Here is a 12,131-nt window from a genome sequence, read left to right as displayed (position 1 = left end):
TCCAAACCTTTTCAATGTCACATTTTCATTCACCAAACTTTGATTCCTCATTAATTTATCAGCATTATACATAATTTCTCAATGCACACCCTTTATCGTTATTTCATAAAATGGCATTTGTGATTACATGTCTAATGAAATAACTAAGGTTCTTCACTCTCTAAATCTAATTCAAGGTCATTAATAACAAACGAATGTTTGTCTTTAAAATATGCTCGATAATGAGATACCCAGTCGGAGAGAGGAAAGGAGGAGGAAGGAGTCCCTCCTGAGATTAGAGCAAGAACCTAACAACGTGACAGAAAGACGAGGTGACAGAAGACTGATGAGAAGGGAGAGATTTCACACTGGCTAGGAACACAGAGAAATTAGAGATAAAATATTAAAGAGGTTGTTTCATTTTTGCTAGAGAGGTAACAGATATCACACCAGTGGAGGAATTCTAGTTCTTGTGTATAATATCTCTTAAGTCAGGCCTTTATTTCTGCTAACTTCACAGGTGAACAGTGATGCAGAAGATGCGTCTGTCTTTACTATCTGGCTTCTGCCTCTGCCTGGTTTTCCTTTGCAGTGCAGAAGAAGGTCTCGAGTTCCCCAACTTCGATGGGAAAGACAGGGTGCTGGATATGAATGAGCGCAATTACAAGAAGGCTCTGAAGAGATACGACTTACTGTGTTTGTTCTACCATGAACCTCTGCCGGCCAACAAGGGTCTGCAAAAGCGGTTCCAGATGACAGAGCTGGTGCTGGAGGTAAGAAATGGGATCTTGAGAGGGAAAACTCAGAACCTAAAGAACGAGAAGAGACACAGAAAAATATGAAGACCAGCAATCTTTATTACTGAACTGGGTCAAATGTAAAAGTACAGTCTGTGATCGTAACAGTTTGGATCCCACAGATGCGGAACCGGCACATTAGAATGTTTAGTCACACTTGACTACTGAGTTCACAATTGTAAGTGTGGCTGTATTATTGCTTTTATAGTAATTTACTTACATTATACCTTTAAAAATATGCAATTAATTACAACAAAGGTGGGGTTGCCAGGTTGTGATCTATGCTGCTATTTGCATTAACAAATACTCAATTTTTAACAGCTACCTACAAACCTACAAATGTTAATAAGCTATTTCTGACTTCTGATAAGACTTTAATATATATATATATATACAACCATTAGTATGTAGCTGTAAAGGTAAACATGTTAACTAGACATCTGACGACCCATAGTTATTACAATATACAACACATTGTCTCTCATCTATTCGTCTTTGTCACGACATGTTTAGCACCCTCACCCATGACATCTTATATTTATAAATTAGCTGCTTGAAGGACAGCACTACTTTTAATCTTTAATTACAAGTGACTTCTTCATTTACGGTACATGCCACCCTGGAATGCTGCCAAGAAGACGCCGAGTAGGAGACAGATCTATTGTGACATACTGTGCTGTTTTGTATCTAATGTCACTGTTACTGTAATGTCACATAAGAATATCTCAATAAGCTACAGCCCAGATCCCCTGTGGGTTAGCCTCGCAGCCTCGTAGCCGAGCTCAATTAAAACAAACCTGTCATAGCAAGTCACTGAGTAGTCAGTGATCCCCCTGGTTGGAAAACCAGACACTGAACACATCATTCGTGTCTTGATTCCATGATTTGCAAACTGCAAGTGAAGCTGCTGTTACATCTAGATTCAGTTTTACCTGCCCTGGTTCTTAACTGGCAGGCGGTGATTGCGATCCCATTATCACACTCCTCAGTGGTTCGTACGTGTCCTGGGATTGTTTTTAGGTCAGTCTGTTAATTATAGCGCATTCTCAAATCTCTGTCCTGACTGGATCACTTCTCATGTATTACACAGCACAGCGGGTATAAAAGCCAAATCTCAGTTTGGATCTGGAGAAGTGTATGGCGAAAAGCAAGTGGCACTGAGTCACTGCTTCTCTCTAACAAGAAAGCTCCACAGAGGGCACTGAGCTCACACCTTGGTAATGAAAAGACGTGTTGACAAAGACAATAGCAGTTGTAAGTAGCAGCTCAAATGCACATACAGTGAATACCGCCCAGTGCTGTGTCCAAGAACCTCTGGCCTCGCTACGGTTTTATAGCTCATAGCTACAGTAGTGTCTGCAACGATTTTCTGTCTTTATGCAAATAAGCATCATTCTGACACATGTCAGGGTGTTTGGTGCACTAACATTTGTCTGTGTTACCGACCAGCTCACAGCTCAGGTCCTGGAGAACAAAGACATCGGCTTTGGAATGGTGGACTCCCAGCGGGACGCCAAAGTGGCCAAAAAACTGGGTACGGCAAAGCCACTACCCACTGTTACAACGACGTCTTTGCTACTTTGAATTTATGGACGACACTTTTTGTGTCGTAGGTCTTGAGGAAGTGGGCAGCTTGTACGTTTTCAAGGACGACCGCGTGATTGAATTTGACGGGGAGCTGTCAGCGGACACTCTGGTGGAGTTTCTGTTGGACGTAAGAAGAGAACTGATTTACTACTGCTGTGAAATTGGAGGAGAGGAGAAATTCTCTGTTGTTTACAGCCTCCTTAAAGTAGTAGTTCTATTTTCTATTTTATGTTTGCGTCACTGAAAGACAGAAAAAGCTATGCTACGAGCTGTAGGGTCACTCATAACAGACAGACGTAGTGCTGAGATCCTCATTGTCTGAAAAAGCCCGTTTCAGCTACTGCAGCCCTGCAGTGAAGGTGACCCACCTGCATTGTGCTGCTCTCTTCTGCAGGTGCTGGAGGACCCAGTGGAAATGATCAATAACGCTATGGAGCTGCGGGCCTTTGAGAGAATGGAGGAGGACATTCGCCTCATTGGTTACTTCAAGGGACAAGACTCACGTTAGTTTTTACCCACATATATTTAACTTTACAGTAATTTGAATATGTTGTGTTGAGAACACATCTAGCAGCCCCTTGGACTGTCTCCTATGTTCCTTTGACACTGGTGGGTTCTAGAGGCTAATGGAGCTAAATCCTCACGTAGCCTGACTGGCTGTTAAGGGGAAACCTGATTCCACACTGTGGTGCTTTCATTCCGCCCCGCGGGAGCTTTTAAATAGCTTCTAGTTCTCTAATAGGTCAAACTGCAATTATAGCGCCTCTGAAAAAACTGAGAGGGAAGGTGCTGTCTGGTCTGATATGACAGTGGCATGCTTCATTACGGAACCCATTTCTGTCCAAAGAGAGGCTGGTCCTTGGCGGTGACCTTGTTGGGAGCAGAGCCAGGAACACGTTACAAGCGTACGAAACTGTATTAAGGACTTTGTTACCAGGGTGAAAACAGTTGAATCATGATGAGGAATTGAATGAAGGGAGCGGCTCTCGCTGCTCGGTTTCCTGATCACATACTGTAGATCCAGCTACGAGTGTGACCAGCATGAGAATCACCAGCTTCCGTCCAGCTCACTCTTTTCTTTTACTTTCATTTCTGACATTTTGACTTCAGCTCCTCATCAATCTCTTCCTCTCTCTCTCCTCCACTTAGATTACAAAGCCCTTCAAGAGGCCTCGGAGCGTTTCCAACCTTACATCAAGTTCTTTGCCACCTTTGATAAGTCTGTGAGTCTTAATGTACAAAATAAGTCCGAATCCTGAGGGATCTATGACTTGTTGTTCATATACTGCACAGGCAAAACCCTCACATGGTTTGATGAACAGTAATCTCTTTGCTACTGTATCTTCAGCCTCACTCAGACAAATGAAGCACATACACGTGCACGTTGTTCCACTGTGTTTCTCTCCTGGACTTTTAGGTGGCCAAACATCTCTCCCTGAAGATGAATGAGGTGAATTTCTATGAGCCTTTCATGGAGGAGCCGGTCATCCTGCCTGGAAGACCTCTGTCCGAGATGGACATTGTTGAGTTCGTCAACCAACACAGAAGGTTTATCTCGATTTATGTGTTTTACAGTTTGGGGCCTTTAATATTTCTGTAAACCAGTAAAATATGTATAATATGTCCTATTCAGGGCCACTTTGAGGAAGCTGCGGGCAGAAAACATGTTTGAGACATGGGTAAGCGGTTGAGTTCAGCCTCCATTCGCTGAACTATTTCACAATAAACAAAATTTCATCAAAGCAGGTTCTGATTGAAACTCTTTTCCGTTTCCAGGAGGACGACATGGACGGAATACACATTGTTGCCTTTGCAGAGGAGGAAGATCCGGGTGTGTGCTGTGGAGCCCTTTGTCTTTTGCTTTTGCAGTCTTGTTAAGAACCTGAAGCTGAGATTAGCGTTCTCCGTTGCTCCGTCCACAGACGGCTACGAGTTCCTGGAGATCCTGAAAGACGTGGCCAGAGACAACACCAACAACCCAGAGCTGAGCATCGTCTGGATCGATCCTGATGACTTCCCATTAGTTCTGTGTCGTAACTGCTCATTTAAAGATTATTCATATATGTGTAGACTTGCGTAGTGTCTAAAGTGGAACTGGTTTGCGTTCTCCCACCAGTTGACCACCTACTGGGAGAAAACCTTCAAGCTGGACCTGTTCCGGCCTCAGATCGGAGTGGTCAACGTCACAGACGTAAGTGGAGCGTTGAATGGCAGAGGGCGACGAGGTGAGGGCCGACCAACCCTCGTGTCCTGTGCTTCGCAGGCAGACAGCGTGTGGCTGGACATGTCCAACGACGAGGACCTGCCCACGTCCGAGGAGCTGGAGGACTGGATCGAGGACGTGCTGTCGGGGAGGGTGAACACGGAGGACGACGACGCGCCGGCCAACGCTCAGGAAGAGCCAGATGACTACTTCAGAGAGGACACCGATGAAGGGCGTGACCCAGATGAGGATGATGATGATGATAGTAGGGACTAAACGTCACATAAGTAAAGTGGTTTCATTTTAAAATCAAATTAAAAAAAACTTACACATGAACATGTCACCAACTGCAATGTTGGTCCTGTGAGTCAAGTCACAATTAGATTGTGGCACTAAATAAACTATAGTATCTTAAGTATTAATACAAATAGTTCTGTATATTAATTCGTGTGAAAGTGCTTTTTTTGAAAATTGTATGAAAACATGACGTAATAAAACAATATAAAGAATAATTACGTAGTTTTTATGTGTTTTACGATGAATCAAAAAAGTTTAGTGTGAGCACACACTTAAGCTTTAATGTACACGGTCCCTGAATTATTCAAACAGCGGTGAATTATTCAGGATGATTCTGCCTCTTAAAGGGAGCAGGGACCTGGGGGGTGAGGCTGGGGGAGGTCAGGGGTGAGGGAGCGAGGGTGAGACAGGCGGAAACGCCGCCCACCCATGAGGAGAGGACCCACCCGTGCGGAACGGACCGCTGGACATGAATTAATAATACAGGGCAGTACAAGAATCGTTCTTCCCCTGGAGGTGGACGCGACGCCGCGTGTAAACAGGATGTTCGTACGATGCCGTGGGATTTACACACAATCTACAGTCACGCACTGATTGGCTGCGCATTAAAACGTGGCCCGACGCGTGTTCGCTTTACGCCGGCTCTGAGGCGAAGGCAGATAAAGACGGACCTCGCCATCACCTCCTTTAAACCCAGGCCCAGAACGAGGACAGAACCCGCAGCAGGCGCGAGGACCCACCTGGTTCAACACAAACGGAGAAAAAAGTGCAGGGACAAAGAAGAAGCGGGGGCGACATGTATTAGCAGCGAATTTCCATCCAGAAATGAAAGCACTAGAAGAAGAGAGGGATTTCCTCTCGCGCGCTGAACTGCACATAACTAAGTCATTACCGAACAAATAGAGCGAAAAGGAAGCCGGGAAGAAAAACATTCTATTTAGATGCAAATGTGCCTCATTTCCCTGCGCATCCGTCTCCCCGCTCCTCGTCCCGCTCGCGCGCGGAGCAGGTGGGCGCGCGAGCGGGACGAGGAGCGGGGACAGATGAGTTCCGACAGGCCGCCTCGTGTCGCGGAGGGCCGAGGCCGCCGCTGACATTCATTTACCCACGAGGCCCGACAAGACGACGGCGGAGCCAATTACGAGGAGCCGGCGGAGTAGCGTTTTGACATTGGGCTCCAGCGTGTCACAGAACCGGGTCACATGACTAATGGGCAGTGACAGAGGCGTGGATCACACCTGTAAGAGCCTCACAACAACTACACCTTATTTTGGAAGATACAGTGTAACATAATAGAGGCTACAATATGAAACTGGAGCTCATTCGTCTGCAGCTTCCATTATTAAAAGGTGTTTTAAAAGATCTTTCTTCCAAACAGCAAAAACGTAACTGAGTTACAGCTTGTACCACAAAAGGACGGAAGTAAGGCTTATGACGATTAAGTGTTAAACCGTTAAAGAAACCCTCCCTTAATCTCCACTGTCATTAAAATGATTGCGGCATGAATGATTTTCAGTGTTTTCGGCTGTTGTTGAGATGCATTCTGGGGTATGTAGGAAAAAGACAACAAATAAACTAATAAATTCCTAAAATCAGTTGTTACAGTGCAACTTCTTACAGCAGTTTTGCAAATGGTCGTAAAAATGTTTATTTCTTCTTCTGTTTTACAAATATCAAAGCTGCGACAGTGAAACATGGTACATTGCAATGTCACGCCATCGTCATAAAGCTGTCCAACAAAACCCCAACCACGACAAAGGCCTGTAACCTGGCAACAAAGTGACAGATGGTGCTGATGGAGGGAAGAGGGGGAGAAGGGCTGGTTGTGTGAACTGGAATGACAAACACACACGCACACATGCTTGTTTACATAAATAGACACAGTGTAAAAACAGGAGGCACCGTCACGTTGAGATCGTACAAAGTTTGTCAGCAGGTCTAGAACGAGAGCAGTGGCGGGTGTTTGTGCTCCACACAGTGAACAAAGTGTTTCTTGAGTTTCCTCCAGGTGGTTTAACGGTTTGGTTTTTCTAAATATACAATATCTTTTTGTTACATTATGTGACAACATGTTGCTGCTCCCCTCAGGCAAACTGGCAATACTGGTGCCAGCAGCCAGGGGGCAGTAGGCCACAGACCAAACCATCCGTCCGACTCAACGTGGATCAGGCCTCCAGAGTCAGAGTTAAAGGTCACGTTTGTGCGATCGGTGGTTTCCTGGATGCACGACTTCCACTGATTCGTCGAGAGAAAGTGTTTTGGCGACGGCCATCGTCCCTCGAGGGACTCGCTGTGAGCTTGTTTGTCAGAGAACAGAGGTGACACACGGCGGTGGAGGAAAACCAGACGGTCCAGTTGGGAACGAGGTTCCACCCTCGCTCATTATCATACATTAAAGATTCTTGCTCAGACAGAGAGAGAACCAGTTACCCTCTCGTTCTGATCAATGTAGTGTGCTCTGCAACAATATCGAACCTTGGATGAAACTCAACCTTTCCTACGGGATTTGGTTTTAATTCTCCCAAGCTGAGGCGAAGTGGAGGCTCCCAGTAGCAGATCGGTGACCTCTGGGCCTAGTCTCAACTCCAGGTCTCTCATTCACACCTCTGTTCAACAACGCGATAAAAGTGTATTTAGGAGGCAGGTGTACACAGAAAACGTCACGCTTCCATGTTTTGCCTCTGCCCATAATGCACAACTCTGAACCTGCCAGAACAATGATCTGCGGAGCAACGAAGCTGTGTTGAGTTTTGTCGACAGTAGCTTGACATCAAAGAACACCACAGCAAACAAGAACGGTCTGACATTGGTACTGAAGCATCATCAGTTTGTTGAAGAGAACATTGTTCTGTCGCTGTGGAAATGTGCAGTACACAGTATTTACCAGTCACTGGGTTTAATTAGTCAGTAGTACTTTATTACACGTTGCTCGTCCTTCCCTGTCCATCGCGTCAGGCAGCTGCTGCAGAAGGAGCTCGTGACTGAGGGCACGCGTGCGTCTCCTATGATCCTGTTGGTTCCGAGTCCAGTGTCCAACATGGCCTGGTGGAGTGGAAACAGATGGAGCAGCAGAACAACGATGAGAGTCTGACTTTGGCTGCAAACATTAGCACTTGAGGCTGCTGATGTTCATCTTAGGCTGGTGGCGCGTGTCCCCGTCGCTCGGCAGACGTCCTGACGGCGGATGATGATGAGGAGAACAGTCATGTCCGTGAGCAGAGTGTCGTGAATTTCAACCCTTTGGGTTTTCTTTTAAACTAAACTGGTGAGTTATGATGCAACATGATAAAGGTTTAGTTTAAGTTTGTTGGTAAACATTTAATTTGGCTTTTAAGACAACAGGATTCCATCTACTTTCTTTTTATGTCCAAAAGCATTTCCAGATACATGATGTAACATTGTAACATCATGTATCTTATGTTTCCAACATCCATTCGTCCGTCGTCATTTGTCAGTGGTGACGCCAGAAACGGCAAATGTTTCGCTTCAGCGTCTCAAACCAAAGGATTAAAAGTTTGTGGGTTTTTAACCCACAAAGTGTGAGCGTGATCCCGTGATGACTCTTTGTAACCACAATTAAACATAAAAAAGATCCATATATTCAAATATAATTATGATAGAGATTCAAATACAATATATAAAAATTTTAAAATAAAAATGAAAACAAAGACAACCAAAAGCAAAGGGAAAACATCTCAGAGCAACAAAGTAACAGCTGTGGAGCCCTACACGGAGGTTTCAGACTGTAGCCGGAGGACAAACTTGTGCGACTTGGGGTCGATGTATTCCTCCGACATCTGGATGTACGGGATCGTCTTCGACGTCACCACCAGGCTGAAGTCCACGCACTTGAGCAGGAAGACGGTGCCGTCTTTCAGGCCGCTGGTGACGGACGCCTCGCTGACCAGCGTCCACTGCCGGGCCAGCCAGTGGTCCCGGCCGTACTGCAGCGTGGGGCCTGGGCTCAGGTAGCTCTCCAGGAACGCCTGTGGATGAGACGCGGTCAGAAACAGACCACTCTGTGTGAGCACGACGGGCTGCAGGGCCCGGTCTGACCTTGGGGGTCATGTTGTTGGTGATGCAGAAGGCCAGGTGCTGCTGGATGCTCTCCATGCTGTGGCAGTGCTGCTGCTTGGTGGTCCTCAGGTACTTCTGCAGGGCCCGAGCCATGGAGGGAAAGATGGCCTGAGCTGCCTCCCGCGGGTCCATCACGTCGCCTGGGGCCTTCTTCTGCTCCTCCTCCTGCATGCGCTTGATGTGTGTGAAGGCCTCCTCTACTGCCACCACCAGTCTGGAGGGAAAAACAGTTTGGACCATGCACAGATCATTGCATTTTGTTTTTAGTCACATTTTACCTTCAATGTAAATCCTTTTAATTGCAAATCTAAAATAAAAGGCAGCCAAATATTGTCACATGAGCGCTTCACTAGATGTGCTGACCCGATCCATTCTCCATTGCTCAGTTTCAGCCTCCACCTGTGCCCGACCTGCTGACGGACTCACCGCGCTCTGCGCTTGCGGACCCGCCTCTCGTGCTCCGCTTCCTCGTAGTACAGCTCGTTGTGGCTGGTGTCCCTGCGCCGGGCGGCGGCTGCGATCATAGCTCTGGACTGGGAGTGTGCGAGGCCCGCCGCTGCGGCCGCCGCATTGTTCCCCGGACCTGTCAGAGTGCACAGTGAGGATAGGAGTCAGCCACAGCCCAAGAACACGGTACGGGAAAGACGTGAGACGACCCGTGGTGATGACACAAGGTGCAATGCGAGGGAGCACGCTGCTTTGAGACGACAGGGGTAGATTATGAATGCATATGTTGCTTTTTGCCACTGGGAGCTCACACAAAGTCACATTTCTAATTCTTCCCAGCACCGTCATCACCTGTGAACCTATGCAAATCTATTTTTACATTTTGGCATCAATATTCAAATGTCTGTGCCACTCGTTGCCTTCAGCAGTGAGGAGGTTTCTAATTAAACGAGCATCTTGCAGATGAACTGAGCTCAATGTTAATGCAGGTTAAAAGAAGGCAGAAGTGCTGAATTATTAATGCGGGGCAGGAATTGTACATGAGCAGAATAATTCATGCAGAGAGACGAGAAAGATTTTAGCGCATGATGCTCAAGGTGTTAGTGCACTCGGACAGAAATGAACAATATCAGAAGGCGAGAAAACAGAGAATTCTGTACGTTGCTGCATCTATTAGCGCAGACGAAGCTAAAACACCTTAAGGAAGATACAGTGGCCTTTAAAAGACTAGATAGGTACTAGGACAAACGATCAACGCATTAAAACAATGAAATTAAAGAGAAAAGTAATAACAGAACATCATCGCTCTCTCTACGGTTGCAAATTTGTGATGTTGTGATTTGACTCTTGTTTAGGATTCGTAGGTTGGGTTTAGTTTTGGACTTTACATACACCATGTTTTTGAAGGACTGAAATCTGCAGGAATAATTTATAATTCCCAATTTGTAGAGCTGAGAAAACAGCGTGGAGATCAAATAGCTCATCAGGCATCATAAAATCACCTGAACCTCATTGAAACCAAATGTTACAGCTGCTTTGCTCTCTGGGCGCCACCTCACTTTAATCAAGCCAAAATTATTATCCGTCCCGGAGTTAGATTTATTTATTATGATGTTGGCGTGGCTACAGAAAAAAAAACAAAAAAAAAAACAAACGAAGACACTGGGAGTGAAAACTCTAGACGGGGGGAGATGAAGAGGCCTCTGAGCAGCTGCTAGAGGATGAAAATAAAGGAGGATGAGACACTAGAGAGAAATGACATGACCGGCAGCGTAATAGCTATTGATTTATCAGCAGCAGGCTCCCTCTAACATATCAGATGGGGGAGAAAAAAATCAAGGAGGGAAAAAAAAAAACTAAATAGGGAGTCAGGTTAGTGCACTTATGTGGAGCTTGAGTACACTTAAGGGGGAGCGATATTTTAATAGAGGGATTGTGCTGCAGTCTGCAGGATGTTGCAAAGGAAAGCTGAACTTTCAACCGGTGGCATGCGAAGAGTGTGGGGGGAGGAGGAGACAGGACAGCAGCAGTCTGTGAAGGTGCTTTACTTAGAAGCTGTGTCCACTTACTGTCCAGGAGGTAGGCTTTCAGCTTAGCTCTAACAGCTTCGTTAACAAGTCGGCACCAGTGGAGAGACACACAGGAGAGGAGAGAGTCGACAGCGGAGCTGAGCGTGTGTTCGGTTCTTCACAGAGCGCATGATGCTAAAACAGCCACACTTGTTGTATTGTGTGATTACGATTCGTCCCTGCTTCACGTCCTGATCAGCGGTTTTCTAGTTGAGCTACCTTTGCAGATGGACTTCCTGGCTCATAGGCAGCCGGAACATTCCAGCATGTCAACCCCCAGGGACTATTAAAGGTAGTTTACATTGAGATTGGTACCTTTCAGGGAAGGTCCAGATTTGGTTCTAATAAAAAGGTTTGGACAATTCAGACGATGATGGTCGGTGATGTTGTCAACACACAGTCCAGCCTTTTAACCAATATATTCACAAATGATTGACTAATGGAAAAACAGGAAACACATACCCTCAGCCGGGGCATCCACGTTGTACACCTTGAGACCGGCCAGGTGCTTGGCGGCGCGGGACTTGGAGGCAGAAAGCAGCGCTGGGTTGTGCACAGGAAAGTCGCAGTAGTAGTGCTGCAGGACGGCCAGAGCTGCGCGCTGGATGCTGAGGAGGAGACCAGCAAAAGGGCTGGTTCAGTTACAGTTCAGGTGCAGAGGAAAGGGGAGAAATCTTAACCAAGGGACTGGGTTTACGCCAATGTGGAGCTTATATTGAATGATGGGAAAGGCAGTCAGAGGTCGGTCCCACCCAGATCCTGAGCCTTCACACCGGAGATGCCAGATCTTGTCCGTCATAAATCAGAACCATTAAACCAAGTGTACACAAATCGGTGTTTTCACATGCTGTGCGCTCCTTGATAATCTCCCGCCTTTTTGTTACTGTAGCCGTTAAAGACAGACATTCATCATCTTATTCAGCAGCCAGAAATACACCAGGCCCAGTTCAATGCACGCAGTGATTAATGCTCTGATCATTATTACCCACCTATGCAGTTTCTCGCTGCGTTTGGCAACTTTATTTTGATGCTTTTGGTTTTCCAGATGCAGTCGCGACCCAATGAGCTCAGCTAATAGTGTCTGTGTGCGAGAGCCTTCACTGTGCGGGGAGATAACTCAATCCACAGCAGCCGCAGCACACGCTCGCCTGCAGCATGCGCTTCCTATTAAGCAGA

The 12,131-nt window shown here is 46.3% G+C and overlaps 2 protein-coding genes across 8 annotated transcripts in view; one reads left to right on the top strand and one right to left on the bottom strand.

The window, feature by feature from the left end:
• Positions 1-292: 292 nt before the first annotated feature.
• Positions 293-5,078, top strand: LOC114851220 (calsequestrin-2-like). 2 transcript variants are annotated; one of them, XM_029142915.3, is made up of 12 exons: positions 293-413; positions 500-752; positions 2,226-2,310; positions 2,390-2,490; positions 2,758-2,866; positions 3,513-3,586; positions 3,781-3,911; positions 3,997-4,042; positions 4,140-4,194; positions 4,286-4,386; positions 4,480-4,554; positions 4,627-5,078. In XM_029142915.3, the coding sequence occupies exons 2-12, from the start codon at positions 510-512 to the stop codon at positions 4,840-4,842; spliced, it is 1,236 nt and encodes a 411-aa protein (XP_028998748.1). In that variant the 5' UTR covers positions 293-413; positions 500-509; the 3' UTR covers positions 4,843-5,078. The 2 variants fall into 2 exon arrangements, with proteins under 2 accessions (XP_028998748.1, XP_028998747.1); XM_029142914.3 differs by having other exon boundaries at positions 307-752.
• Positions 5,079-6,495: 1,417 nt separating this feature from the next.
• Positions 6,496-12,131, bottom strand: part of LOC114844476 (vang-like protein 1) — a 31,221-nt gene continuing 25,585 nt past the window's right edge. For all 6 annotated transcript variants that reach the window (XM_029131877.3, XM_029131887.3, XM_029131902.3 and 3 more), the window contains 4 exons: positions 11,418-11,563; positions 9,367-9,523; positions 8,920-9,154; positions 6,496-8,849 (listed from right to left, as the gene is read on the bottom strand). In XM_029131877.3, the coding sequence (XP_028987710.1) occupies positions 8,589-8,849; positions 8,920-9,154; positions 9,367-9,523; positions 11,418-11,563 (799 nt within the window). In that variant the 3' untranslated portion in view covers positions 6,496-8,588. The remainder of the gene's footprint in view (positions 8,850-8,919; positions 9,155-9,366; positions 9,524-11,417; positions 11,564-12,131) is intronic.

Source organism: Betta splendens, chromosome 2 (genome assembly GCF_900634795.4).
Source record: "Betta splendens chromosome 2, fBetSpl5.4, whole genome shotgun sequence".
Classification (NCBI taxonomy): Eukaryota; Metazoa; Chordata; class Actinopteri; order Anabantiformes; family Osphronemidae; genus Betta; species Betta splendens.
Note: the sequence above shows the minus strand (reverse complement) of the source record. Positions and strands in the feature narration are given on the sequence as shown.